At 40.8% G+C, this 27,707-nt stretch overlaps 2 protein-coding genes across 2 annotated transcripts in view; one reads left to right on the top strand and one right to left on the bottom strand.

Moving 5' to 3' along the window:
- LOC140997859 (butyrophilin subfamily 3 member A2-like) overlaps nt 1-27,707 on the top strand; it is a 152,247-nt gene that overhangs the window by 42,551 nt on the left and 81,989 nt on the right. The gene's annotated exons all lie outside the window — the stretch shown is intronic.
- Nucleotides 10,285-26,713, bottom strand: LOC140997568 (uncharacterized). The gene is made up of 12 exons (XM_073467513.1): nt 26,677-26,713; nt 25,055-25,078; nt 23,424-23,477; nt 21,792-21,845; nt 20,161-20,214; nt 18,533-18,586; nt 16,901-16,954; nt 12,160-12,167; nt 11,218-11,372; nt 11,047-11,143; nt 10,827-10,962; nt 10,285-10,748 (listed from the first exon to the last, which is right to left on the bottom strand). Exons 1-12 carry the CDS (start codon nt 26,711-26,713, stop codon nt 10,612-10,614), a joined length of 864 nt encoding a protein of 287 aa, XP_073323614.1. The 3' UTR covers nt 10,285-10,611.

Below are 27,707 nucleotides of genomic sequence, written 5' to 3'. Positions count from 1 at the left end.
GCGAGCACAGGACATATTTGAATGCGAGCGAAATTTTTGTGTGCAAGAAGAAGATGTGTGAGCACAAGCATGTGATTTTTGAGTTCAAGCACACATTTTGAAAGAAAGCAGCAAACATCTCAGTGCGAGCACAAAATGTGAGCATGAGGAGAATAAATCTGAGCACGAGAAGGAGCCGTGTCACTGAAAAGGAATGAAATCATGCTCTCAAACTGAAAATCTACGCTCTTGATTAAAGATAGGATAATTCTTCCATAAGTAAGCACTAAAAGACCACAGGTGAGCACCTTTTCTTTTTTTTTACAACAACAATGGAAGACCTTCCCAACCTTGGACCATACAACACAGCCCATATTCTCACATTTCTGGACAGACTCCACAACATTCTCATACCACCATCTTTTTTTCCTTATATTTTTTCTGCACGTTTTGTGAGCATATTTTTGTTCACTCCAATGTAAATATATCTGCTGTGCACTGTTGCACTGACTTGTTTGGTGAAAAATAAAAAAATAAATGTTTCAACAGCATGTGTGTGCATCTGCAAATATTTCTGTGCATGTGAACAATCTGAAGAATTCTCTACAATTTGAACTATTTTAGTATTATGGCAAAGCATACTAAAGATGAGAGTGCGTTTCATTATGCCCAACAGTTTGTAGTTGGTTAGACAATAATCTGGTAATATGAATGAAGTGTGTGCCATTTGGTGCAAAAGTTTGATTTTGATGATGCTATATGTAGTTTTGGCTGCAGTGCTTCATTTTGCAGGATATATGAGGTATTTTGCAGTTTGGGTGTGTGGTTTTGTGAATTGTGTTAAGTATTTTGATAAAACCAGCCTAGTTTGCAAAATTGTGTTTTAGCAATTGGAAAAAACTGTAACATCCAGCATGTTTCCACATTGTTCCACTGTTCAGATGAAATAAAGTGAGAATTAAAAACTATCAGTGAGTGATGATCAGTTTTCTTACCGTCTCCAGCAGCAGACGTTTCTCCAGAGCAGCTCAGCAGACAGAGACACACGAGAGGATGAAGCTCCAAATTTGTCGATGTCTTCTGAGGACTTCACCACACTGATGGTGTCTCTATATGATGGAGCTTCAGACACTCCTCAACACCCTGATTGGTTCATCAAAAACTGTTTCTGTTCCTCAGCCTGTAGGCAGTGAGAGCTGCAACACTTCTGGTACAAACCACATATTTTAACTATGACTCATAGACTGCACTTTGTCTTCACACTAACATTAAAGCTGTGTATAAAAAAAACAACTTTATAGCCTCAAATTCAGCTTCAGCTTCACTGTTAATGTGTCAAAGCTGCTTCTCTTCCTGACCTGTTGCGACCTGATCAGCAGCAGTGAAACATCTCTGCAGTTCCTCCAACACAAGCAAATAAAAGATCTGCTCCAGACGCGTTGAAAGAAACAGGCTGTAATGAAGAGTGTAACTCAGCCCCAAGTTTCACAGTCCACAAAACATTTCACACAAAAACACTGATGTTAAAGAAATTCCCAGTTTCCCTCCTCATATTCAGGCAACACAAACATCACAGTGGTTTGTTGGAAATACAGTTAAAGGAACAGTTCACTCAAACAAAAACAAAAACTCAGTCATCATCTCCTCCCTCATGCTGATGTAAAGTCAGGTGAAGTTTCATAGTCCACAAAACATTTCTGGAGCTTCACAGTAAAACTCTCCTCAACAACTGAAGTAGCTGGAGACTTGTTTTAAAATGGAAAACAACAGAAATAAAACTCCATTAAAACTTTGCCGTATTAGCTGTTAGTAGTTCCTGTTTGCAGTGAACCTGTTGATGAACAGACAACTATCAGTGGATTACTTTGAGACTGAAGGAAACTTAAAAACAGGAGATTTCTCAGGCAAGTTCTGCACATGTAAGAAGCGTCTATTTTCAGGATTTGTCAGCAAATTTATGGAGTCATTATCTCCCCCAGTTCAGCTTGATGATGTTTTATATCGAGTGTCGAATGTAAATAATTTGACTGCAGTATTCAAACTGATATTTTCTATATTTAACTCATTTTCTTCACATCTGAGACAAATTGTTTATAAAAATTTTGTTGTTTTTTTACATACAATGATGTTGAATCTAAATATTAAATCTAAATATTACAGGTGACCCATTTAGATGCAACATTTAACTAACAAATCCAACAATTATGCCTCAGATTTGAAGAAAATGAGCTAAATATTGAAAATATATCAGTGAGGAAACTGCAGTCACATTTTTTACATTTGGTTTTATGTCCCAGACAACCTGTTTAGTGTTCGCTCCTTTTTAATGCACATAAGTGGTTTTTAATGCAAATGAGTTATTGACTGATGTATTTTGTGTCGTGGAACAAAACATGAAAATCTCTTAAGCTAATGTGTTAACCACAGACAATGTTTCAGGTATTTAACCAAAAGCCCATTGACTTTGAGAAGAGGGGACAAAATGTATCATTGGTTAGATTGAGAGATTCCTCGTGGCAGAAGTTAATACTGTGTGTTTAAACTCAGTTCAGTCTAACACATTGACACAAAATGTTGGTAAACCCAACAGTGAGACTCCAAAGGGCAAAACTGCTCTTTACCTCAGTTTACCTCAGTTAACACACACCTTCCCACAGTGGGTAGACGTGAGCATGGTCAAACCACTGAGCAGCATTTATGAGTTTAATTACAATAAAATAGATACTTTTTTATTGTTTTACTGTCAATCCTTATCTTCTTACAGTGAAACCATGAGGTACTGTTTGCACGGGACGAGTTTCTGGGAATATAGCAGCCTTCTCAAACATGAACTGACTCACACTCAAACACACGGCCCATTGACAAGAGCTGGCGCTGTGTGCATGCACATACCAGCAATGACACAGCCCCAACCAGCTGAGCCACCAGGGCACCCTGTAATTCACCTTTTACATTGAGTGGGAGTCAAAATGTTTCACAGTGCCCTTATTCAAAAACTCAGCAGCACACACCCCCACACACACCCACACACTGGATCTAATTCACTGAGGTTCCTTTCAGCTATTCATTTAAAAATGCAAACAAACACATTCAGACACCTCACCCACATTTTCCTCGGAAATATGAGTCACGTCATTGCTGATGTGTTGCAACAGTCAAGTCTGAGGAGAAAGAAAACAGTGACTTCAGGTGCAGGTTAGAGCTGGAGCCTCTCACCATCACAACCCCTCCTCTGCAGCCTGAATGCAGCCAGATCTTATCACCTCCAGGTACACGAGCCAAATCTTATCACCTCCAGGTAAACAAGCCAGATCTTATCACCTCCAGGTACACAAGCCAGATCTTATCACCTCCAGGTACACGAGCCAAATCTTATCACCTCCAGGTACACAAGCCAAATCTTACCACCTCCGGGTACACAAGCCAAATCTTATCACCTCCGGGTACACAAGCCAAATCTTACCACCTCCAGGTAAACGAGCCAAATCTTATCACCTCCAGGTAAATGAGCCAAATCTTATCACCTCCAGGTAAACAAGGTGTGACAGTTCAGGTAAAGAGGGAACAGCTGACACACCGTACAAGACATAACAATTACAATTATGTACACACATGGAAGCATAAAGGTAAAACTCAAAACAATCAAATAAATGAAATCATTTTCAAAATGTAGAACCACAACAATAAACGTTTGTTAACTCTGATTAACATAACAATGTCATACAGAAAGTTTACCCTTTTCTACCAACAGACACAGTTTTGTCACTGGTCTCTCAATAATATTCGTCTTTATTTGAATTTGAACAGATCTGATGATGCCTGATTTGTCAGGGAAAGTTTTGATGACTTTCCCAATCATCCAGGAATTTCTAGTGACAGTGGCATCTGAGATCAAAATAATGTTCCCTGTTGCAAGATTACATTTTGGTTCACTCCACTTTTTCTTTCTGTTAGCTTGATGACCCATGAGCGGCTGGATGATGCCGAAGAAAAGGCAGGCAATGCTCGGGTTTCCCAGATTTCATTATATTTATTCAATCAAATGTGCAAAGTAGCAGCAACAACAATAGTGATATGTCTCTGAGATCAGACGTGCAACACAGACAGATGGTAAATGGCGCCTTAAATACTGTGTCAATAGGCTTGATCACCGGACTCTTCCACTCAGAGGTGAGTTAAAATATAATCATATGGCTAACTAACCAAATGACAATTTCCCTCTTTACTTATAATACACCATATTTACAATAATTAATTTTGCTGCTATGCTAACCCCAAAATACACATATAAAATATAATTACAACATGTAAAAATAAACACCTTTATCACTCTGCTGTGCCCCCGGGGGAATCTTTTGGCCCGCGCACCCTGGAGCAGACACAGGACCGGACAGGTAAGTGTTAAACACAACAACTCGTTTTTGCACTACAGCACCCACTTGCACTCTTACCCGTTAGCGATATTGCACACACACCTCTTCCCCAATACCTTTGCATTGCTTACGGTTCATTCTTATCAATTACCTGCACAATTTTAGCGGAGCTTAACTTTTCCTCTCCTCTTGCAGGCGGAGCCGAGTGCGCACTCCCGCACCTGCCCGACGGCACGCAATCAACCGCGGTCAAGAGGTTTCCTAAAAGCTCAATAAATATTCAATAAATAGATTCATTTAAATATCTGTAAAAACTGTGCAAATAAGCATGTGCAAAAGGTACTGTGCAAATCTTAAATAAAGTGCTATTATGACTAAAGTGCAATGTGCAGTTATTGCAATGGCTTGAGAGTTGTTGTGCAAATGATACCGTTCACCACATGTGCAATATATATACGTAACGAAATGCGCTTCGTTACATTTCCTCCCCCCTCTCCCGAAGGAGAACAGTACCTCAGTCTTCAGACATCCTGGACAGACAGTCCGCCACAACATTGGACTTCCCTGACCTGTATTGCACCGTGAAGTCGTATGGCTGCAGGGCCAGGTACCAGCCAGCAATGCGCATGTTCGCATCCCTCATGCGATGAAGCCATTGTAGAGCTCGATGGTCTGTCTCCAGGAAAAAGTGTCGCCCCAACAGATAATATCTGAGGGTGTCGATCGCCCACTTCATGGCTAAGCACTCTTTTTCCACCATTGAGTATCTTGTCTCCCTGTCCAACAGTTTCCGACTCAGGAAAACAACAGGCCTCCTCTCTCCCTCCACTTCCTGCAGCAGCACCGCTCCCAGGCCCACTCCAGAAGCATCCGTCTGCAGGGTGAAAGGCTTGTTGAAGTCCGGACTGTCGAGAACAGAGTGAGCGCAGATGGCCTCCTTGAGGTCTTTGAAGGCTCTGTCACACTCCTCCGTCCATCGCACTTTGTTGGGTGCTGAGGCTTTGGTCAGGTCATTCAGCATGACTGACCTGTCTGCAAAGTGAGGCACAAACTTCCTGTACCAACCCACCAAGCCCAGGAAACTTTTCACCTTCCTCTTGGTGGTCGGCACCGGGAAGGAATGAATGGCCTCCACTTTTCCCAGTTGTGGTTTGATCTTCCCGAAACCAATGATGTATCCCAGGTACACCACTTCTCTTTGAGCCACCGCACACTTGTGAGGGTTGATGGTCAGGCCGGCTGCCCTGATTTGCTGTAGGACTTCTTGCAGGTGGAACCTGTGCTCCTCCCAAGACTGGCTGAACACAACCACATCATCCAAGTATGCTGCCGAGAAGTCCCCAACATCCCTCAGCATGTGGTCCATCAGTCTTTGGAATGTGGCTGGTGCCCCGTGGAGCCCAAATGGCATGACCTTGAAGTGATACATACCGAAAGGAGTCTTGAAAGCAGTTAGTTCCCTAGCCTCTGGTGCCAAGGCTAACTGCCAGTAGCCTTTGCTCAGGTCCAGCGTGGTGATGTACTTCGCTCCTCCCACCTTCTCCACCAGATCGTCGATTCGGGGCATGGGATAGGGGTCAAAGCTGGACACGGCATTCAGGTATCTGAAATCGATGCAGAATCTAAGAGATCCATCTTTCTTTGGCACAAGCACAATAGGACTACACCACTCACTGCAGGAGACTTTGATTATCCCCAGCTCCAACATCAGTTTGATCTCCTTTTGCAGAACAGGAATCAATCGCTCGGGGATCCTATAGCTCTTCTGCCGGACTGGAACCTTCTGCATTAGACGAATCTTGTGTTGCACCAAGGAGGTGAACCCTGGTGTCTCTTTGAAAAGCTCAGGGTCAAGTAGGGGCTTGACCTCAGCCTGCTGAGCGGGAGAGAGATGTGACACATCCACCTCCATGGGCTCTGCTGTAGTGGTGTTTGTTGGAAAAAACTTCTCCTTTGTGTCCTCATCCTGAACAGCACGCACAAACAACTGCTGCACCACAGGCTCCGGCCGAACCTGAAACTCTTTGAGCAGATTGATATGAAAAGTCTGGTACTTTCTCAGCTTCTCTGGCATATACAGTTTGTAAGTGACCTTACCCACTTGTTTGGTGACTTCATATGGTCCATGCCATCTAGTTAGCAACTTGCTGTCACTGGTAGGCAACAGTAACAGCACCTTTTGCCCTGGATTGAAGACCCGCTCTCTGGCCTTCCGATCGTACCAGGATTTCTGGCTCTGCTGAGCAGACTTCATGTTCTCATGCACCAGTGCTGTCATCCCCTCCAGTTTCTCCCTCATTTTGACCACGTATGCCACTACATTGTCTCCCTCTGGCTTTGGGCTGTCCCAGTAGTCCTTTAGCAGGTCCAATGGTCCCCTCACTTGGCGGCCGTACAACAGCTCAAACGGTGAAAAGCCTGCCGACGCTTGTGGAACCTCCCGGTAGGCAAACAACAGGTAAGGCAGCCACTGGTCCCAATCAGCACCTGTGTGAGAGATAAACTTGCGCAGCATGTTCTTCAGTGTCTGGTTATACCGTTCCACCAGACCGTCCATCTGGGGGTGGTAAGGGGTGGTCTTAATGCCTTTGATTCCTAACACCTGATAGACCTGCTGCAACAGTTTGGACAAAAAATTCGTCCCACAGTCCGTCAGGACCTCTTTAGGTATGCCTACCCTGGAAAATAGCTGTAATAGACAGTTTGCTACCTGCCTGGCCTTGATGGACTTGAGAGGGAAAGCTTCAGGGTAACGGGTTGCATAGTCACAAATCACTAATATGTAGCGATGACCTGAGGAACTTCTCTCCAAGGGCCCTACAATGTCCATGGCTATTCTTTCGAAAGGGGTGTCTATGATTGGTAAAGACTGCAGCTGGGCGCGTGCTACTCCTTTAGCTGAGGTGAGCTGGCATGTTTCACAAGAACTGCAGAACTGAGAGACTTGGGTATACATCCCTGGCCAAACAAATCTACTTCCAACCCTATGCAGAGTCTTTTGGAAAGCCATGTGACCGGCCCACGGGATGGAATGACCAAGCTCCATGACTTTATGCCTGAACTGTTCTGGAAGTGCTAAAACCTCAGTCTTTCCCTTCCGCTGATACAACAGGCCCTCTCTTATCACATAAGTGGTATCATCTAGACAGCTTGAGTTACCCTGCTTAACCCCTTCAACCTCTGTCACCTTCTCAAACCACTGTTTCAACATGGAGTCCTCTTTTTGCACCTTCCCTAAATCTGCGGGAAAGTCAAAATCTGGCATACAAGAGGGCTTGGTTGGGCCTTCTGTCTCTCTCCTAGGGGCACCGAGCACCTTTTCTCTCCTTCTTTGTGCCTTTGACTTGGGTGGTTTTACTGGGCCTGCCTCCCAGTCTTCCCCAAGGAACGGCAACTCCCTGAGGACTCCTTTTGCACTCTGTGCTCTTGTGGTGACATTACAGGGTTTGACTGGCAATGTGACTGGTTTCAACACAACCTCATTTGGTAGTGGCCTGAGATCTCTTCCTGCACTCTCAGCCTCATCTCCACAACGGTCAGACTCACCCTCTGCCTGTGAACTCTGAACCTCATCAGCCCTCATGTCAACCTCATGATCTGCCTGCTGCACCAGATCATAAAGAGTGGGAACGTCGTTACCAAGAACAACTGGGAATGGCAGTGTTGGTGCTTACGCTACAGAGAGAAGGAAAGTCTGGCCTCCTGCTGTCAGATAGACCTCAGCTGTGGGGTAAACATGTTCATCTCCATGAATGCAGCCTATCCTTGACCTGTCATCACTCCACTTTTCTCTTGGAACCAAACTCGACAGAACCAAAGTCTGGTAGCACGCTGTATCAAGTAGAGCTATCTCACGCTGCCCATCAATCAAGACTGGTGCTGTTCTGCCTGCCTTACTCACAGTGTCTGCTCTGGTTGGCCTTGGGACTGCACACAGGAGAGCTGGCTTAGTGTGGTTAATGGTTGGGCAGTATTGTTTGGTGTGACCTAAACCATTGCAGTGGTAGCACTTGACTTCCTGCTTGACCGATCTGGGTGGTGGCTTTTTTGTATGGCTTGGAGCTTGGGAATTAAACTGTCTGTTGTTAGAGAAACCCCTACCTTGTGGCTGACCAGACCCCTGTTCACCCCCATAGGACTTACTTGGATAGCTTTGGTGGTTCTCCCAGCCGAACGTGGCATTCCGGCTCCCTCTTCTGGCCGACATGAAGACCTCTGCAAGTCGACCTTTGCATTGCTTACGGTTCATTCTTATCAATTACCTGCACAATTTTAGCGGAGCTTAACTTTTCCTCTCCTTTTGCAGGCGGAGCCGAGTGCGCACTCCCGCACCTGCCCGACGGCACGCAATCAACCACGGTCAAGAGGTTTCCTAAAAGCTCAATAAATATTCAATAAATAGATTCATTTAAATATCTGTAAAAACTGTGCAAATAAGCATGTGCAAAAGGTACTGTGCAAATCTTAAATAAAGTGCTATTATGACTAAAGTGCAATGTGCAGTTATTGCAATGGCTTGAGAGTTGTTGTGCAAATGATACCGTTCACCACATGTGCAATATATATACGTAACGAAATGCGCTTTGTTACACTTTCCCTTTATCTTTTCTTTTTCTTGTTTTCTTTTTCTCCACTTCTTGGTTTCTGAATGGCAGCTACAAACCGTAATGTCCATCTTGCAACTTCACAGATTGCTCCATAATATAATGAACTTTGCCTCCTCTCTTCATATTTCTTCTTGGTCCTCATCAACTCTCTCATTGAAATCATGTTCGTACTGCTTCTTCAACAGCTGCTCAAGTGACTTGACAGTTATTCTGTTTAAAGTGGCAAAATGACAGCAGTCATCATCAAGGTCGCCTTTCCAGTCCTCACATGTGCCACTAACAACCCACCCCAACAGGGTTTTAACAGCAAAGGGTCCCTCGCCTTGGCTGTTAACTTCCCATGGTTCCAGCAACTTTGAAGCATTCGTACCAATTATGCTCTTGTAGGAGGGTTTCAGCTGTTTCAAAGCCTCTCAGGACTCATGTATAAACAACTTTGCACCAGGTCTCATGGCCGCCCTCTGGTGCATCGTTCCAGAAAATGCAGGCAGTGAAAACTTTGAGTTTTAAAGGGTCACCTTCAAAAACAGGTGTATCTCTTGGTGAAAAGTTGGCCTGCCCTTTGTTGTTGTATCAGCAGTTCAGATATTTCATTTTGTCTTTGAAGAATTTGTAGTGTAGAAACATCATAAATTGTAGGTGAAGCATTTTCAGTCCTTTCTACTTTTGTGACAGGTCAGTTTTTATTTCCCCTGTTGTTTATTTCTTTTGGCCTTTGCTCCTCAAAATAGGATTTTGTTCCATCTTGATGTGAAAATGTTTGTAAAACTGTTGCACCTGCAGCTTCAATCTCAGCATCAGTTTCCATTTGCTCCGTTTGTTTCCGTGATGTTTCACCTCTTTCTCCAGAGAGGCTCTTGGCTTCAGCTCGTGCACTGCGACAACTTTTAATTGAGACACTTGATATTACTGTTGCAACATCAGACACACTGTCCACTGGCTTTATTTCATTGTCACTGATGTTAACGTCAACATTTCAGCAGCTCCATCACTTCCACCCGCCAAACAATTTGTATTGGCGGCTACAAACGGGAGTGTGTCACACCACGACCTAATAAAGACGTTATCCTGTGAATATTAGACAACGACGTTGTATTAATTATTATAATAGTAATTATTATTTTATTATATTAGACATGTTGCAGTTAAATGTTTCATGTAAGGCAGTTTGAACCGTTCTTCTTCTTCTTCTCCTTCTGCTGCTGATTTTTCTTCTTCTTTTAATCCTGCTTAAAATGTGTCATGAACCATGAATTATTATATTATTTATTTTATTTTTTTCAAATTTTGGCCATATCTTACAAATGGCTCCTTTAAAAGCCGGTCATGTAAATAAATGTGTGTTAAAGAAAAGGTCTTAGCAGTATTCTGGTTGATGTTGCCTTTTAAAGCTGGTTTCTGGAAACTTTATTTATTATTATTATTACATGTATTCTTTAGATACATCCGGCTGGAGGAGTATTGTCCCGGTTGACAATGCCAATAAAGTGCAATCAAAAAGAGGTCGTTTGGACTTTCAGGTGTCAAAATAAATCACCTGTGCTGAGCAGTAGCAGATTTGAATGATCATATTTTTAGGCATTTATTTCTGGCTGTAACTCGAATAACAATTCTTTAAAGTTGTTAATTGATGTAAGATCTTTAAAGTCTGTTCATTGATCGTCCAAACGTCTTCTCTTGGCTGGTGTGTCTGATGACAGTCCTCTCTTCCTTTTAGTTGCCATCTTCTTCTTCTTCTTCTTCTGTAATCCTGTTGGCTTGACCTTCTTCTTCTTCTTCTTCTGTGGTCCTGTTCAGTGTTCACATAGTAAAACATAAATACAGTACATGCAGTACGTATCACTGATGTCAATAAAACAAAAGATACCTGTCATCTGAGCTTGTCTGTTTGACGTTGTCCTCTCTGCTTGAGGCAGGGACATCCTCCTTCGAGTCGGTGCTTTGTGTTTCTGATCAGTCTTCAGCTCGACCTCCACAGGATAGTGGTCACTGATACTCAGAGTCTTGGAAATTAAATACAGTCATATTTTGAATTATGTCCTCTTTTTAAAAACACATTAAACGGTTGATGATAAAGAGCTTCTTACTTCCTCATCAGTCAGCTTGAACTCTCTCTGGAAGTTGAAAGACTTGGCCGAGCCGGGGACGATAGCGTTCAGCATGGTCTGTCCGTACACCACGATCCTGTCGGTAGAAGAGGCATCATGATCTTTAGAAACAATTAAACAAGACAAAACACAGATTGAGATGTGTCTCACCTGTCGTAGGTGTGGTCGTTGAAGTTACTAGATGTGGTATCGACGTCGTCCTCTATCAGCCAGTGGTAGTGAGCGGAGCAGATGCGGATCTTTTCCTTCTTCTTCTTGGAGAGATAACGTCCGTCTGCATTAAAGTCCCCCAAAATCATGATTTTCTGAGGAAGAAAGAACACAACACAAAATAACAGTCATGCACGTTTTTTTAAGGGAGTCTGGTCGCTTCGTCCATGAGCGACAGAGAAGTAGCCAATAATGGTTACTGATTAACAGCCCAGCACACCTGTTTCCTTTTCCCTGAGGACAGCAGGTATCTGTTTCATCTGTAGTGCATCAGTCATGTCCTTAATTCATTCAGTGAATGTTTATGTGCTTTCAGTTGTAAAGACATTATTCAAAAATTAAATGAAAGAGTGCAGTCTCTGCCTCTTTATCACACTCAGACTTTCATACTGTATTTGCATTCAGATATGAAACAGCCATAAAGTGACAGGAGGCTGAATAAACAGTGTCTGGAGTTGAAACGTGTCCAGGAAGGAAAGAAAACATCTCTGAGTAACTAAAGTTAAAAAATACAAAAATAGCTCATTGCAAATTCTGGACCAAACATCAGTGTTCTGCCTTCTCCTGCTCTCTTTCCTTTCCTTTTGTTTCTTAACTCACATAATATCAAAATTAACATGTAAGAACTTAAGTTAAGTAAAAACTAAAATCAGCGTACAGTCAGTTAATATGACTGCCAGCTGCAACCGCTAACAGTTAGCAGCAGCTGGTGGTTACTCTGGTGATATGCTGCCCCCTACTGGTTTGGAGTATTAATTCAAATGGTGGCTGACATATTGCACTTTTAAGACAATGTTTGCTGTTGTGTTGGAGTAACTGCAACATTTTGTGACACCAGAAGTTAAAAATGTTTCTGTTGTCCATTGAAATGTGTTTACAAACCTGTTTATCTGGAAGATGCATCATAAAAATGGTGTAACAGAAGGAAAAACAGCTCCTCAGTGTAACAAAGTCAAACTAACAGCCTCGTTGCTGGATTAAAATTTCTGCATTTTACATTTCTGCATACCAGGGATATGTTCAGATCTGCACGTGTCATACATACCATGTTGACACTGCTATAATACGTGTTATATCACATTTACATGACATCAATGTCAGCAGGTGGAGGGGTTGGTGGAATGAAACCACTCGATATTTTCGAGCAGATCATGGGACAATTTCAAGCCGTGTTTGCGACGACAAAACCAGATATTTTGAGTCTCAAATATTTTTTTGCATTCAAAAACATTTTTTCTATGATTGAAAAGGTTTATTTTTTGATTGAAGTGATTTTTTTATTGAAAATATTTTTTGTTTGTTTGAAGCAATTTCTTTTTTGATGGAATTATAAAGACACAAATGTCCTACCCATAATATGGCCCAAACACAAAACAACAATACTTCAATCAAAAAAGTTGCTTCAAACAAAAAAACCTTCACTTCTATCAAAGAAAACATTTTCAAGCAAAGAAAAACAGTGTTCAAATGCATTTTTTTGAGTCTCAACTATATTTTTGCATTCAAACACTTTTTTTTTTATTGAAAATATATTTTTTGATTGAATAATAAAGACACAAATCTACCTTCATATACTTTCCCTTTAGTTTCTCTGAATGCAGGACTTTAATCATGAAGGAGTTTCTTTGTGTTGTGTTGTAAGATCTGAGTATTTCCTGCACCACTGACCAAAGAGTCCAGTGTAAAGTAACTGATGCAGAGGAAAATGATTATGAAAATGATTATCAACCACAGTCTCAACCTTTTGGCTTAATTCAGTTTATTAAAGCGAATAACAAGCGCTGACACAGCTTCATATTCAGAGTTATACACAGTTCAAAGGATCAGTCTTTAAGTTTGAAGATCAATGACCAAAATGTGTTTGTCCCCAAACACAGACTGTTTAATTAAACTAAAAACAATATATGATTGTTGATTGTTTAACTTTTACTCATAAAATGAACACAAAACTACTTTTTATAACTTGTTTTATGTATTTAGTTTAAACCAGCTGAATTGAAAAGATGCAAGTTTGTCTTCAAAGACTCTTTCATAACACTTTCATAACGCATTTCAAAAACAGTAATAACATCCAGACACCGTAAATTCATACAAGGCAGGAACAAAGTGCAGCATTTACATTTAATAAAGAAACAGTGAAGCAACTGAAGAAACGTTACAATCAAACCTTCAGACCATCAATGACGACAAAACCAACACAAATAATAAAAAAACCTTCTGTATTAAATAATCAAGAAGCAGATAGAAACAGATAGTAAATGACTGAATGTCTTTTAAGGCACCACCAGTGATTTTCACTGTTCACACACATGCAGCTGCATTCAGGAACATCTTCACGTTGCACCTCAGTGCAGGAATAGAGACAGGTGAGCGTATGGCAGCACATCTGGATAACTGCCATAAACCCAACAGAGGGGGGGCGAGGACCAACGTTTGAATCAGACTCACTTCCCCCAAATCACATCCTCACACAAACGTTTGTGCTCCTGAATATTTCTGACCTCACCGCCGTCGATGGTCACAGCACAAATACCAGCTCTGTGTGCAACTGAAGATCTTTGGCTTCTGAATAAATGAACATAACGTAACAATAAGGCCGAGTCTCAACTGCAGCGACGCATTATTCCTGTATGAATACACAAATATATACATATATCTACAAACAGCAATCATTTGTGTTGGACTGTAACAACTCGGGTAGACAGATATAATAATAATACAAAACGAGCTGGAGAAAGGTTTTCACCTTGTTTTTCTCCAAAAGGTGCATTGAACAAGTCAGAAAATCAATTATTGATCCGAATAAAATCAACTGGGCGACGAAACAAGGTCTGGATTTCTACAATCCGCCCACACGTCCAAACATTTAGAGGCAAGTTAATCTATATAAATCCACTCAAAATCCTTTGGAGTCAAGAAAACAGGCAAAAGTGATGCTATGTGTGAGTGTGTTCCTCCTCCAAGGCTCAACAGTCCCTTTATCTGGATCAGACTGTCCTCACTCATATACCAGCCGCCTAAATACACCTGATTTGTTTTCAGCAAGATCCGCACATTGTTCCCTAAGAAACTAAAGAAAATGTAAAAAAACGTACGATATTTAAAAAAGTGAGAAAAACTTCTTGACTCCATCCCTTCATGGATCCACACCAAAAGTTAATGGGGTCTATTCTGGGCCGAGACACATCCTCCATCTGAGTTTCATGGAGATGTGTTTTTGTGTAAGTCTGCTGACAAACCAGCCGACACACAAACAGACACAGGTGACATCATAACGTCCTTGGTGGAGGAAACTATACAAGGTCTGGATTTCTACAATCCAGCTGCTCATCAAAAGCCTTTTGAAAGCCTACAAAACATGCAAAACATCTGGTTCTGATGACGGTTGATGATGAATGTGTATTTGCCAGGCACTGAGATGTTAATATCTTCTATTCCAGGTCTCCTCTTTAAGCTTTTCCTACAGTCTTTTTAACTTCTTCTATAATAATATCACCACTCAGGACATCAGTGTTTTCTGATGAAGCTTCCTGTAAACACTCTTTAACTCCTTCAGACCCAATTTCTTTCTTCCAGAATTATTTGTCCTGTTATTTTTAATTGATCCAGCTGTAGTTTTGTCCTTTTAAAGGCACTACATGGTCACATTACATTATATATTTTAAATAAAGCCCAAGAACCAGGGGTCTTCTGGTGAGACAGGTCACCTGATTCAGGGTTTGGTTCCACTCTTTGACCTCTTGGAGATAATTAAATATTTATGTTGGAAACAATCATTACGATCATTCATAAAACCTGTGACCTGTAAATACAATGAGGAAGACAGTGGGATGAAGAAACAAGACATTATATCAAGTAACTAAAATACAAAAAATAAAACATTAAAAGCAAAAAATACAGCGTTCTGAAACAATCATGTTGAGTCACAGCGACTGTACATGTTTCAATAAATCAACACAAAACCGCTGTAATAAAAACGATCTGTGTGAAACGTGTTAAATCTTTGTTGATATCAGAGTTGTCGAGTTTTACGAGGCTATGCATCTGTAGGCTAGGTATCAAAAACGGTGTGGAGCTCTTCAGCTCCTGGGTCACTGGGCACCTGCAGAAAACAAAAGTATGCATTACATAGAATCAACCTTTATATTAAACAGAACAACAAAGATTTTAATGTTTGTTTCAACTTTCTGAAGTCTGTTTCAAACAGTCAGTAATGGAGAGTGAAAGATTTATCTGAATGGTTTCAGTCAGTGTGTTTTAAAGACGACTCTGAACTCGACCACCAAACATAAATCCTCAACCTGTTAAATCACTGACTCACATTTAATTATGTCAAGATTTCAGCTTCCATCACTTCCTGTCAGGATTATTATAAACATCTATTTCAAACTCAACTATTAATAATGATCACAGAGCAATCACAGCTGTGAGTCACAGAGCTGATACCAGAACATGTTCAGCTCTTTGGCTTCATAACTTAATCAATTCATTCATTATCAATATGGAGTCTGATGGGATCAGGAAGCCATTAGCCTAGCTTAGCATCAAACCCATAAACAGGGTGAAACAGTTAGCCTGGTGCTGAAGGTGTATTTCTAACTTTAGTCTGTTTCCTTCTGCTTCCAGTCTTTATGCTAAGCTAAGCTAACCCCCTCCTGAGTCTAATACTGGTGATGTTATTACTTAAAGTGTTGAACTGTTAAAGGTTACAGCCTGACCGGCTCAACAGAGACGCACGTTACTGCCTGAATAAACAGCCTCATAGTTTATAATAATGCAGCTCAGTGAGGATACAGACGTTTCATAGAGGAGAGGGGCGAATATAACGCTGATCTTCCTGTTGGTCACAGAGACCCTGACTGACAAATCACAGAGTTGTAGAGAAATCTTACGCTTCATGATCAACAACAGTTTTTAAGTCCTGTGGACACTTCTGTCCCTCTTTCCTGCTCGTCCACATATGAGCTCTCTCTCTCTCTCTGTCTCTGCTACAACTCTGATCACTCCTATCGATCAGTGTTTTTAATAATGCCTTGTTTTAGGGGAGCTGCAGCACCTCTGCACCCTTCGTTCCTGCCGCCATGCTTACTGCTCTCTGTCAGCTCAGTGTCAGCTCTGTTCTCTGATGCTCTGCAGCTCATTGTACTGTGTGTTGTTAATGCGTCTGTGAATATTAGCGGTTAGCGTTATTAGAAAGCCAAACTCCTGCTGTAGCTTCAGTCATTATCCTGCTTCATGTCATGTGGAGGCGTGGCTGTGGTAGATAACAGAGCAGCAGCAGACCTGGGACCAGCTGACAATCTACTCAAGTAAAAGTATTCTGTAATAAACTACTCAGAAAAGTACAGTTTATTCAAAAAAGGGACTCAAGTATATGTAATGTCAATAATAATAATGATACATTAAACGTATAGTGCTTTTCTAGATACTAAAGTCACTTAACAAAGGAAACAACAAAAAAAGAAAATAATTAGTGAGTAAAGGGAACATATCAGAAAGTGGAGGAGGAGAACAAACTTCTTTGGTGATTGTAAGAAGTTTTGAAGAGGTGTGTTTTGAGGGATTTGTTGAAAGTGGAGTAAATGTCGTTTGTTATGAACCAACATTGTGAGAGGTGACTTACCTGGCGAGTCATTTCCTGGATCATCTGGAGGAGGCGTTATCTGCTGAGAAATATCTGCAGAAAACAAAACAAAAGTTGACATTACAGAAAGTCGACTTTTATATCACACAGAAATGATTTTGGTGCAGATTTTAATGTTTGCATCATCTTTTAAAAGTCTGTTTTCAAACAGTCAAGAATGGAGAGTGAAAAGTTGCTCTGAACGGTTTCAGTTTTACTTTCATTGTTTTACAGAAGAATCTCAATGTTCAATGTTACACTGAGGTCGACCACCAAACATAACATTAGATCACCGTCTCACATTTAATGACACGTCATGATTTCAGCTTCATCACTACATATTAGGATTATTATAAACATCCAATTCAAACTCACTCTGCTGCCAAATGAAGCACTTTGACACCTGAGTGTTAATAATGAGCACCAACAGCTGTGAGTCACAGAGCTGATACCAGAACATGTTCAGCTCTTTGGCTTCATAACTTAATCAATTCATTCATTATCAATATGGAGTCTGATGGGATCAGGAAGCCATTAGCTTAGCTTTAGCATCAAACCCATAAACAGGGTGAAACAGTTAGCCTGGTGCTGAAGGTGTATTTCTAACTTAAGTCTGTTTCCTTCTGCTTCCAGTCTTTATGCTAAGCTAAGCTAACCACCTCCTGAGTCTAATACTGGTGATGTTATTACTTAAAGTGTTGAACTGTTAAAGGTTTCAGCCTGACCGGCTCAACAGAGACGCACGTTACTGCCTGAATAAACAGCCTCATAGTTTATAATAATGCAGCTCAGTGAGGATACAGACGCTTCATAGAGGAGAGGGGCGAATATAACGCTGATCTTCCTGTTGGTCACAGAGACCCTGACTGACAAATCACAGAGTTGTAGAGAAATCTTACGCTTCATGATCAACAACAGTTTTTAAGTCCTGTGGACACTTCTGTCCCTCTTTCCTGCTCGTCCACATATGAGCTCTCTCTCTCTCTCTGTCTCTCTGCTACAAGTCTGATCACTCCTATCGATCAGTGTTTTTAATAATGCCTTGTTTTAGGGGAGCTGCAGCACCTCTGCACCCTTCGTTCCTGCCGCCATGCTTACTGCTCTCTGTCAGCTCAGTGTCAGCTCTGTTCTCTGATGCTCTGCAGCTCATTGTACTGTGTGTTGTTAATGCGTCTGTGAATATTAGCGGTTAGCGTTATTAGAAAGCCAAACTCCTGCTGTAGCTTCAGTCATTATCCTGCTTCATGTCATGTGGAGGCGTGGCTGTGGTAGATAACAGAGCAGCAGCAGACCTGGGACCAGCTGACAATCTACTCAAGTAAAAGTATTCTGTAATAAACTACTCAGAAAAGTACAATTTATTCAAAAAAGGGACTCAAGTATATGTAATGTCAATAATAATAATGATACATTAAACGTATAGTGCTTTTCTAGATACTAAAGTCACTTAACAAAGGAAACAACAAAAAAAGAAAATAATTAGTGAGTAAAGGGAACATATCAGAAAGTGGAGGAGGAGAACAAACTTCTCTGGTGATTGTAAGAAGTTTTGAAGAGGTGTGTTTTGAGGGATTTGTTGAAAGTGGAGTAAATGTCGTTTGTTATGAACCAACACTGTGAGAGGTGACTTACCTGGCGAGTCATTTCCTGGATCATCTGGAGGAGGCGTTATCTGCTGAGAAATATCTGCAGAAAACAAAACAAAAGTTGACATTACAGAAAGTCGACTTTTATATCACACAGAAATGATTTTGGTGCAGATTTTAATGTTTGCATCATCTTTTAAAAGTCTGTTTTCAAACAGTCAAGAATGGAGAGTGAAAAGTTGCTCTGAACGGTTTCAGTTTTACTTTCGTTGTTTTACAGAAGAATCTCAATGTTCAATGTTTCACTGAGGTCGACCACCAAACATAACATTAGATCACCGTCTCACATTTAATGACACGTCATGATTTCAGCTTCATCACTACATATTAGGATTATTATAAACATCCAATTCAAACTCACTCTGCTGCCAAATGAAGCACTTTGACACCTGAGTGTTAATAATGAGCACCAACAGCTGTGAGTCACAGAGCTGATACCAGAACATGTTCAGCTCTTTGGCTTCATAACTTAATCAATTCATTCATTATCAATATGGAGTCTGATGGGATCAGGAAGCCATTAGCTTAGCTTTAGCATCAAACCCATAAACAGGGTGAAACAGTTAGCCTGGTGCTGAAGGTGTATTTCTAACTTTAGTCTGTTTCCTTCTGCTTCCAGTCTTTATGCTAAGCTAAGCTAACCACCTCCTGAGTCTAATACTGGTGATGTTATTACTTAAAGTGTTGAACTGTTAAAGGTTTCAGCCTGACCGGCTCAACAGAGACGCACGTTACTGCCTGAATAAACAGCCTCATAGTTTATAATAATGCAGCTCAGTGAGGATACAGACGTTTCATAGAGGAGAGGGGCGAATATAACGCTGATCTTCCTGTTGGTCACAGAGACCCTGACTGACAAATCACAGAGTTGTAGAGAAATCTTACGCTTCATGATCAACAACAGATTTTAAGTCCTGTGGACACTTCTGTCCCTCTTTCCTGCTCGTCCACATATGAGCTCTCTCTCTCTCTGTCTCTGCTACAAGTCTGATCACTCCTATCGATCAGTGTTTTTAATAATGCCTTGTTTTAGGGGAGCTGCAGCACCTCTGCACCCTTCGTTCCTGCCGCCATGCTTACTGCTCTCTGTCAGCTCAGTGTCAGCTCTGTTCTCTGATGCTCTGCAGCTCATTGTACTGTGTGTTGTTAATGCGTCTGTGAATATTAGCGGTTAGCGTTATTAGAAAGCCAAACTCCTGCTGTAGCTTCAGTCATTATCCTGCTTCATGTCATGTGGAGGCGTGGCTGTGGTAGATAACAGAGCAGCAGCAGACCTGGGACCAGCTGACAATCTACTCAAGTAAAAGTATTCTGTAATAAACTACTCAGAAAAGTACAATTTATTCAAAAAAGGGACTCAAGTATATGTAATGTCAATAATAACAATGATACATTAAACGTATAGTGCTTTTCTAGATACTAAAGTCACTTAACAAAGGAAACAACAAAAAAAGAAAATAATTAGTGAGTAAAGGGAACATATCAGAAAGTGGAGGAGGAGAACAAACTTCTCTGGTGATTGTAAGAAGTTTTGAAGAGGTGTGTTTTGAGGGATTTGTTGAAAGTGGAGTAAATGTCGTTTGTTATGAACCAACACTGTGAGAGGTGACTTACCTGGCGAGTCATTTCCTGGATCATCTGGAGGAGGCGTTATCTGCTGAGAAATATCTGCAGAAAACAAAACAAAAGTTGACATTACAGAAAGTCGACTTTTATATCACACAGAAATGATTTTGGTGCAGATTTTAATGTTTGCATCATCTTTTAAAAGTCTGTTTTCAAACAGTCAAGAATGGAGAGTGAAAAGTTGCTCTGAACGGTTTCAGTTTTACTTTCGTTGTTTTACAGAAGAATCTCAATGTTCAATGTTTCACTGAGGTCGACCACCAAACATAACATTAGATCACCGTCTCACATTTAATGACACGTCATGATTTCAGCTTCATCACTACATATTAGGATTATTATAAACATCCAATTCAAACTCACTCTGCTGCCAAATGAAGCACTTTGACACCTGAGTGTTAATAATGAGCACCAACAGCTGTGAGTCACAGAGCTGATACCAGAACATGTTCAGCTCTTTGGCTTCATAACTTAATCAATTCATTCATTATCAATATGGAGTCTGATGGGATCAGGAAGCCATTAGCCGAGCTTTAGCATCAAACCCATAAACAGGGTGAAACAGTTAGCCTGGTGCTGAAGGTGTATTTCTAACTTTAGTCTGTTTCCTTCTGCTTCCAGTCTTTATGCTAAGCTAAGCTAACCACCTCCTGAGTCTAATACTGGTGATGGTATTACTTAAAGTGTTGAACTGTTAAAGGTTACAGCCTGACCGGCTCAACAGAGACGCACGTTACTGCCTGAATAAACAGCCTCATAGTTTATAATAATGCAGCTCAGTGAGGATACAGACGTTTCATAGAGGAGAGGGGCGAATATAACGCTGATCTTCCTGTTGGTCACAGAGACCCTGACTGACAAATCACAGAGTTGTAGAGAAATCTTACGCTTCATGATCAACAACAGTTTTTAAGTCCTGTGGACACTTCTGTCCCTCTTTCCTGCTCGTCCACATATGAGCTCTCTCTCTCTCTCTGTCTCTGCTACAACTCTGATCACTCCTATCGATCAGTGTTTTTAATAATGCCTTGTTTTAGGGGAGCTGCAGCACCTCTGCACCCTTCGTTCCTGCCGCCATGCTTACTGCTCTCTGTCAGCTCAGTGTCAGCTCTGTTCTCTGATGCTCTGCAGCTCATTGTACTGTGTGTTGTTAATGCGTCTGTGAATATTAGCGGTTAGCGTTATTAGAAAGCCAAACTCCTGCTGTAGCTTCAGTCATTATCCTGCTTCATGTCATGTGGAGGCGTGGCTGTGGTAGATAACAGAGCAGCAGCAGACCTGGGACCAGCTGACAATCTACTCAAGTAAAAGTATTCTGTAATAAACTACTCAGAAAAGTACAATCTATTCAAAAAACTGACTCAAGTATATGTAATGTAAATAATAATAATGATACATTAAACGTATAGTGCTTTTCTAGATACTAAAGTCACTTAACAAAGGAAACAACAAAAAAAGAAAATGAATCTGTGAGTAAAGGGAACATATCAGAAAGTGGAGGAGGAGAACAAACTTCTTTGGAGATTGTAAGAAGTTTTGAAGAGGTGTGTTTTGAGGGATTTGTTGAAAGTGGAGTAAATGTCGTTTGTTATGAACCAACATTGTGAGAGGTGACTTACCTGGCGAGTCATTTCCTGGATCATCTGGAGGAGGCGTTATCTGCTGAGAAATATCTGCAGAAAACAAAACAAAAGTTTACATTACAGAAAGTCAACTTTTATATCACACAGAAATGATTTTGGTGCAGATTTTAATGTTTGCATCATCTTTTAAAAGTCTGTTTTCAAACAGTCAAGAATGGAGAGTGAAAAGTTGCTCTGAACGGTTTCAGTTTTACTTTCATTGTTTTACAGAAGAATCTCAATGTTCAATGTTACACTGAGGTCGACCACCAAACATAACATTAGATCACCGTCTCACATTTAATGACACGTCATGATTTCAGCTTCATCACTACATATTAGGATTATTATAAACATCCAATTCAAACTCACTCTGCTGCCAAATGAAGCACTTTGACACCTGAGTGTTAATAATGAGCACCAACAGCTGTGAGTCACAGAGCTGATACCAGAACATGTTCAGCTCTTTGGCTTCATAACTTAATCAATTCATTCATTATCAATATGGAGTCTGATGGGATCAGGAAGCCATTAGCTTAGCTTTAGCATCAAACCCATAAACAGGGTGAAACAGTTAGCCTGGTGCTGAAGGTGTATTTCTAACTTTAGTCTGTTTCCTTCTGCTTCCAGTCTTTATGCTAAGCTAAGCTAACCACCTCCTGAGTCTAATACTGGTGATGTTATTACTTAAAGTGTTGAACTGTTAAAGGTTTCAGCCTGACCGGCTCAACAGAGACGCACGTTACTGCCTGAATAAACAGCCTCATAGTTTATAATAATGCAGCTCAGTGAGGATACAGACGCTTCATAGAGGAGAGGGGCGAATATAACGCTGATCTTCCTGTTGGTCACAGAGACCCTGACTGACAAATCACAGAGTTGTAGAGAAATCTTACGCTTCATGATCAACAACAGTTTTTAAGTCCTGTGGACACTTCTGTCCCTCTTTCCTGCTCGTCCACATATGAGCTCTCTCTCTCTCTGTCTCTGCTACAAGTCTGATCACTCCTATCGATCAGTGTTTTTAATAACGCCTTGTTTTAGGGGAGCTGCAGCACCTCTGCACCCTTCGTTCCTGCCGCCATGCTTACTGCTCTCTGTCAGCTCAGTGTCAGCTCTGTTCTCTGATGCTCTGCAGCTCATTGTACTGTGTGTTGTTAATGCGTCTGTGAATAATTAGCGGTTAGCGTTATTAGAAAGCCAAACTCCTGCTGTAGCTTCAGTCATTATCCTGCTTCATGTCATGTGGAGGCGTGGCTGTGGTAGATAACAGAGCAGCAGCAGACCTGGGACCAGCTGACAATCTACTCAAGTAAAAGTATTCTGTAATAAACTACTCAGAAAAGTACAATCTATTCAAAAAGTGACTCAAGTATATGTAATGTAAATAATAATAATGATACATTAAACGTATAGTGCTTTTCTAGATACTAAAGTCACTTAACAAAGGAAACAACAAAAAGAAAGAGAAAATGAATCTGTGAGTAAAGGGAACATATCAGAAAGTGGAGGAGGAGAACAAACTTCTTTGGTGATTGTAAGAAGTTTTGAAGAGGTGTGTTTTGAGGGATTTTTGAAAGTGGAGTAAATGTCGTTTGTTATGAACCAACATTGTGAGAGGTGACTTACCTGATGCATCATATCGTCGATCATCTGTAAGAGGCATTGTCTGCGGAGGAATATCTGCACAAAACAAAACAAAAGTTGACATTACAGAAAGTCGACTTTTATACCACACAGAAATGATTTTGGTGCAGATTTTAATGTTTGCATCATCTTTTAAAAGTCTGTTTTCAAACAGTCAAGAATGGAGAGTGAAAAGTTGCTCTGAACGGTTTCAGTTTTACTTTCATTGTTTTACAGAAGAATCTCAATGTTCAATGTTTCACTGAGGTCGACCACCAAACATAACATTAGATCACCGTCTCACATTTAATGACACGTCATGATTTCAGCTTCATCACTACATATTAGGATTATTATAAACATCCAATTCAAACTCACTCTGCTGCCAAATGAAGCACTTTGACACCTGAGTGTTAATAATGAGCACCAACAGCTGTGAGTCACAGAGCTGATACCAGAACATGTTCAGCTCTTTGGCTTCATAACTTAATCAATTCATTCATTATCAATATGGAGTCTGATGGGATCAGGAAGCCATTAGCTTAGCTTTAGCATCAAACCCATAAACAGGGTGACACAGTTAGCCTGGTGCTGAAGGTGTATTTCTAACTTTAGTCTGTTTCCTTCTGCTTCCAGTCTTTATGCTAAGCTAAGCTAACCACCTCCTGAGTCTAATACTGGTGATGTTATTACTTAAAGTGTTGAACTGTTAAAGGTTTCAGCCTGACCGGCTCAACAGAGACGCACGTTACTGCCTGAATAAACAGCCTCATAGTTTATAATAATGCAGCTCAGTGAGGATACAGACGTTTCATAGAGGAGAGGGGCGAATATAACGCTGATCTTCCTGTTGGTCACAGAGACCCTGACTGACAAATCACTGAGTTGTAGAGAAATCTTACGCTTCATGATCAACAACAGTTTTTAAGTCCTGTGGACACTTCTGTCCCTCTTTCCTGCTCGTCCACATATGAGCTCTCTCTCTGTCTCTGTCTCTGCTACAAGTCTGATCACTCCTATCGATCAGTGTTTTTAATAATGCCTTGTTTTAGGGGAGCTGCAGCACCTCTGCACCCTTCGTTCCTGCCGCCATGCTTACTGCTCTCTGTCAGCTCAGTGTCAGCTCTGTTCTCTGATGCTCTGCAGCTCATTGTACTGTGTGTTGTTAATGCGTCTGTGAATATTAGCGGTTAGCGTTATTAGAAAGCCAAACTCCTGCTGTAGCTTCAGTCATTATCCTGCTTCATGTCATGTGGAGGCGTGGCTGTGGTAGATAACAGAGCAGCAGCAGACCTGGGACCAGCTGACAATCTACTCAAGTAAAAGTATTCTGTAATAAACTACTCAGAAAAGTACAATATATTCAAAAAAGTGACTCAAGTATATGTAATGTAAATAATAATAATGATACATTAAACGTATAGTGCTTTTCTAGATACTAAAGTCACTTAACAAAGGAAACAACAAAAAAAGAAAATGAATCTGTGAGTAAAGGGAACATATCAGAAAGTGGAGGAGGAGAACAAACTTCTCTGGTGATTGTAAGAAGTTTTGAAGAGGTGTGTTTTGAGGGATTTGTTGAAAGTGGAGTAAATGTCGTTTGTTATGAACCAACACTGTGAGAGGTGACTTACCTGGCGAGTCATAGACTGAATAACCTGTAGGAGAATCGGCAAAAAACAAAACAAAAGTTTACATTACAGAAAGTCGACTTTTAAATCACACAGAAATGATTTTGGTGCAGATTTTAATGTTTGCATCATCTTTTAAAAGTCTGTTTTCAAACAGTCAAGAATGGAGAGTGAAAAGTTGCTCTGAACGGTTTCAGTTTTACTTTCATTGTTTTACAGAAGAATCTCAATGTTCAATGTTTCACTGAGGTCGACCACCAAACATAACATTAGATCACCGTCTCACATTTAATGACACGTCATGATTTCAGCTTCATCACTACATATTAGGATTATTATAAACATCCAATTCAAACTCACTCTGCTGCCAAATGAAGCACTTTGACACCTGAGTGTTAATAATGAGCACCAACAGCTGTGAGTCACAGAGCTGATACCAGAACATGTTCAGCTCTTTGGCTTCATAACTTAATCAATTCATTCATTATCAACATGGAGTCTGATGGGATCAGGAAGCCATTAGCTTAGCTTTAGCATCAAACCCATAAACAGGGTGAAACAGTTAGCCTGGTGCTGAAGGTGTATTTCTAACTTTAGTCTGTTTCCTTCTGCTTCCAGTCTTTATGCTAAGCTAAGCTAAGCTAACCACCTCCTGAGTCTAATACTGGTGATGGTATTACTTAAAGTGTTGAACTGTTAAAGGTTACAGCCTGACCGGCTCAACAGAGACGCACGTTACTGCCTGAATAAACAGCCTCATAGTTTATAATAATGCAGCTCAGTGAGGATACAGACGTTTCATAGAGGAGAGGGGCGAATATAACGCTGATCTTCCTGTTGGTCACAGAGACCCTGACTGACAAATCACAGAGTTGTAGAGAAATCTTACGCTTCATGATCAACAACAGTTTTTAAGTCCTGTGGACACTTCTGTCCCTCTTTCCTGCTCGTCCACATATGAGCTCTCTCTCTCTCTGTCTCTCTGCTACAAGTCTGATCACTCCTATCGATCAGTGTTTTTAATAATGCCTTGTTTTAGGGGAGCTGCAGCACCTCTGCACCCTTCGTTCCTGCCGCCATGCTTACTGCTCTCTGTCAGCTCAGTGTCAGCTCTGTTCTCTGATGCTCTGCAGCTCATTGTACTGTGTGTTGTTAATGCGTCTGTGAATATTAGCGGTTAGCGTTATTAGAAAGCCAAACTCCTGCTGTAGCTTCAGTCATTATCCTGCTTCATGTCATGTGGAGGCGTGGCTGTGGTAGATAACAGAGCAGCAGCAGACCTGGGACCAGCTGACAATCTACTCAAGTAAAAGTATTCTGTAATAAACTACTCAGAAAAGTACCATTTATTCAAAAAAGTGACTCAAGTATATGTAATGTAAATACTAATAATGATACATTAAACGTATAGTGCTTTTCTAGATACTAAAGTCACTTAACAAAGGAAACAACAAAAAAGAAAGAGAAAATTAATCTGTGAGTAAAGGGAACATATCAGAAAGTGGAGGAGGAGAACAAACTTCTTTGGTGATTGTAAGAAGTTTTGAAGAGGTGTGTTTTGAGGGATTTTTGAAAGTGGAGTAAATGTCGTTTGTTATGAACCAACACTGTGAGAGGTGACTTACCTGATGCATCATATCGTCGATCATCTGTAAGAGGCATTGTCTGCGGAGGAATATCTGCACAAAACAAAACAAAAGTTGACATTACAGAAAGTCGACTTTTATACCACACAGAAATGATTTTGGTGCAGATTTTAATGTTTGCATCATCTTTTAAAAGTCTGTTTTCAAACAGTCAAGAATGGAGAGTGAAAAGTTGCTCTGAACGGTTTCAGTTTTACTTTCATTGTTTTACAGAAGAATCTCAATGTTCAATGTTTCACTGAGGTCGACCACCAAACATAACATTAGATCACCGTCTCACATTTAATGACACGTCATGATTTCAGCTTCATCACTACATATTAGGATTATTATAAACATCCAATTCAAACTCACTCTGCTGCCAAATGAAGCACTTTGACACCTGAGTGTTAATAATGAGCACCAACAGCTGTGAGTCACAGAGCTGATACCAGAACATGTTCAGCTCTTTGGCTTCATAACTTAATCAATTCATTCATTATCAATATGGAGTCTGATGGGATCAGGAAGCCATTAGCTTAGCTTTAGCATCAAACCCATAAACAGGGTGAAACAGTTAGCCTGGTGCTGAAGGTGTATTTCTAACTTTAGTCTGTTTCCTTCTGCTTCCAGTCTTTATGCTAAGCTAAGCTAACCACCTCCTGAGTCTAATACTGGTGATGTTATTACTTAAAGTGTTGAACTGTTAAAGGTTTCAGCCTGACCGGCTCAACAGAGACGCACGTTACTGCCTGAATAAACAGCCTCATAGTTTATAATAATGCAGCTCAGTGAGGATACAGACGTTTCATAGAGGAGAGGGGCGAATATAACGCTGATCTTCCTGTTGGTCACAGAGACCCTGACTGACAAATCACTGAGTTGTAGAGAAATCTTACGCTTCATGATCAACAACAGTTTTTAAGTCCTGTGGACACTTCTGTCCCTCTTTCCTGCTCGTCCACATATGAGCTCTCTCTCTCTCTGTCTCTCTGCTACAAGTCTGATCACTCCTATCGATCAGTGTTTTT

The sequence above is a fragment of the Pagrus major genome, chromosome 6, assembly GCF_040436345.1.
Source record: "Pagrus major chromosome 6, Pma_NU_1.0".
Lineage (NCBI taxonomy): Eukaryota > Metazoa > Chordata > Actinopteri > Spariformes > Sparidae > Pagrus > Pagrus major.
Note: the sequence above shows the minus strand (reverse complement) of the source record. Positions and strands in the feature narration are given on the sequence as shown.

Excerpts from the sequence above, each read along its gene's own strand:
- LOC140997568 (XM_073467513.1), bottom strand. The coding sequence starts at position 26,713 with ATGCCTCTTACAGATGATCGACGATATGATGCATCAG. Across the intron at positions 20,215-21,791 it reads TCCAGGAAATGACTCGCCAG|ATATTTCTCAGCAGATAACG; the intron begins GTAAGTCACCTC and ends TGTTTTCTGCAG. Across the intron at positions 11,144-11,217 it reads AACGACCACACCTACGACAG|GATCGTGGTGTACGGACAGA; the intron begins GTGAGACACATC and ends TTCTACCGACAG.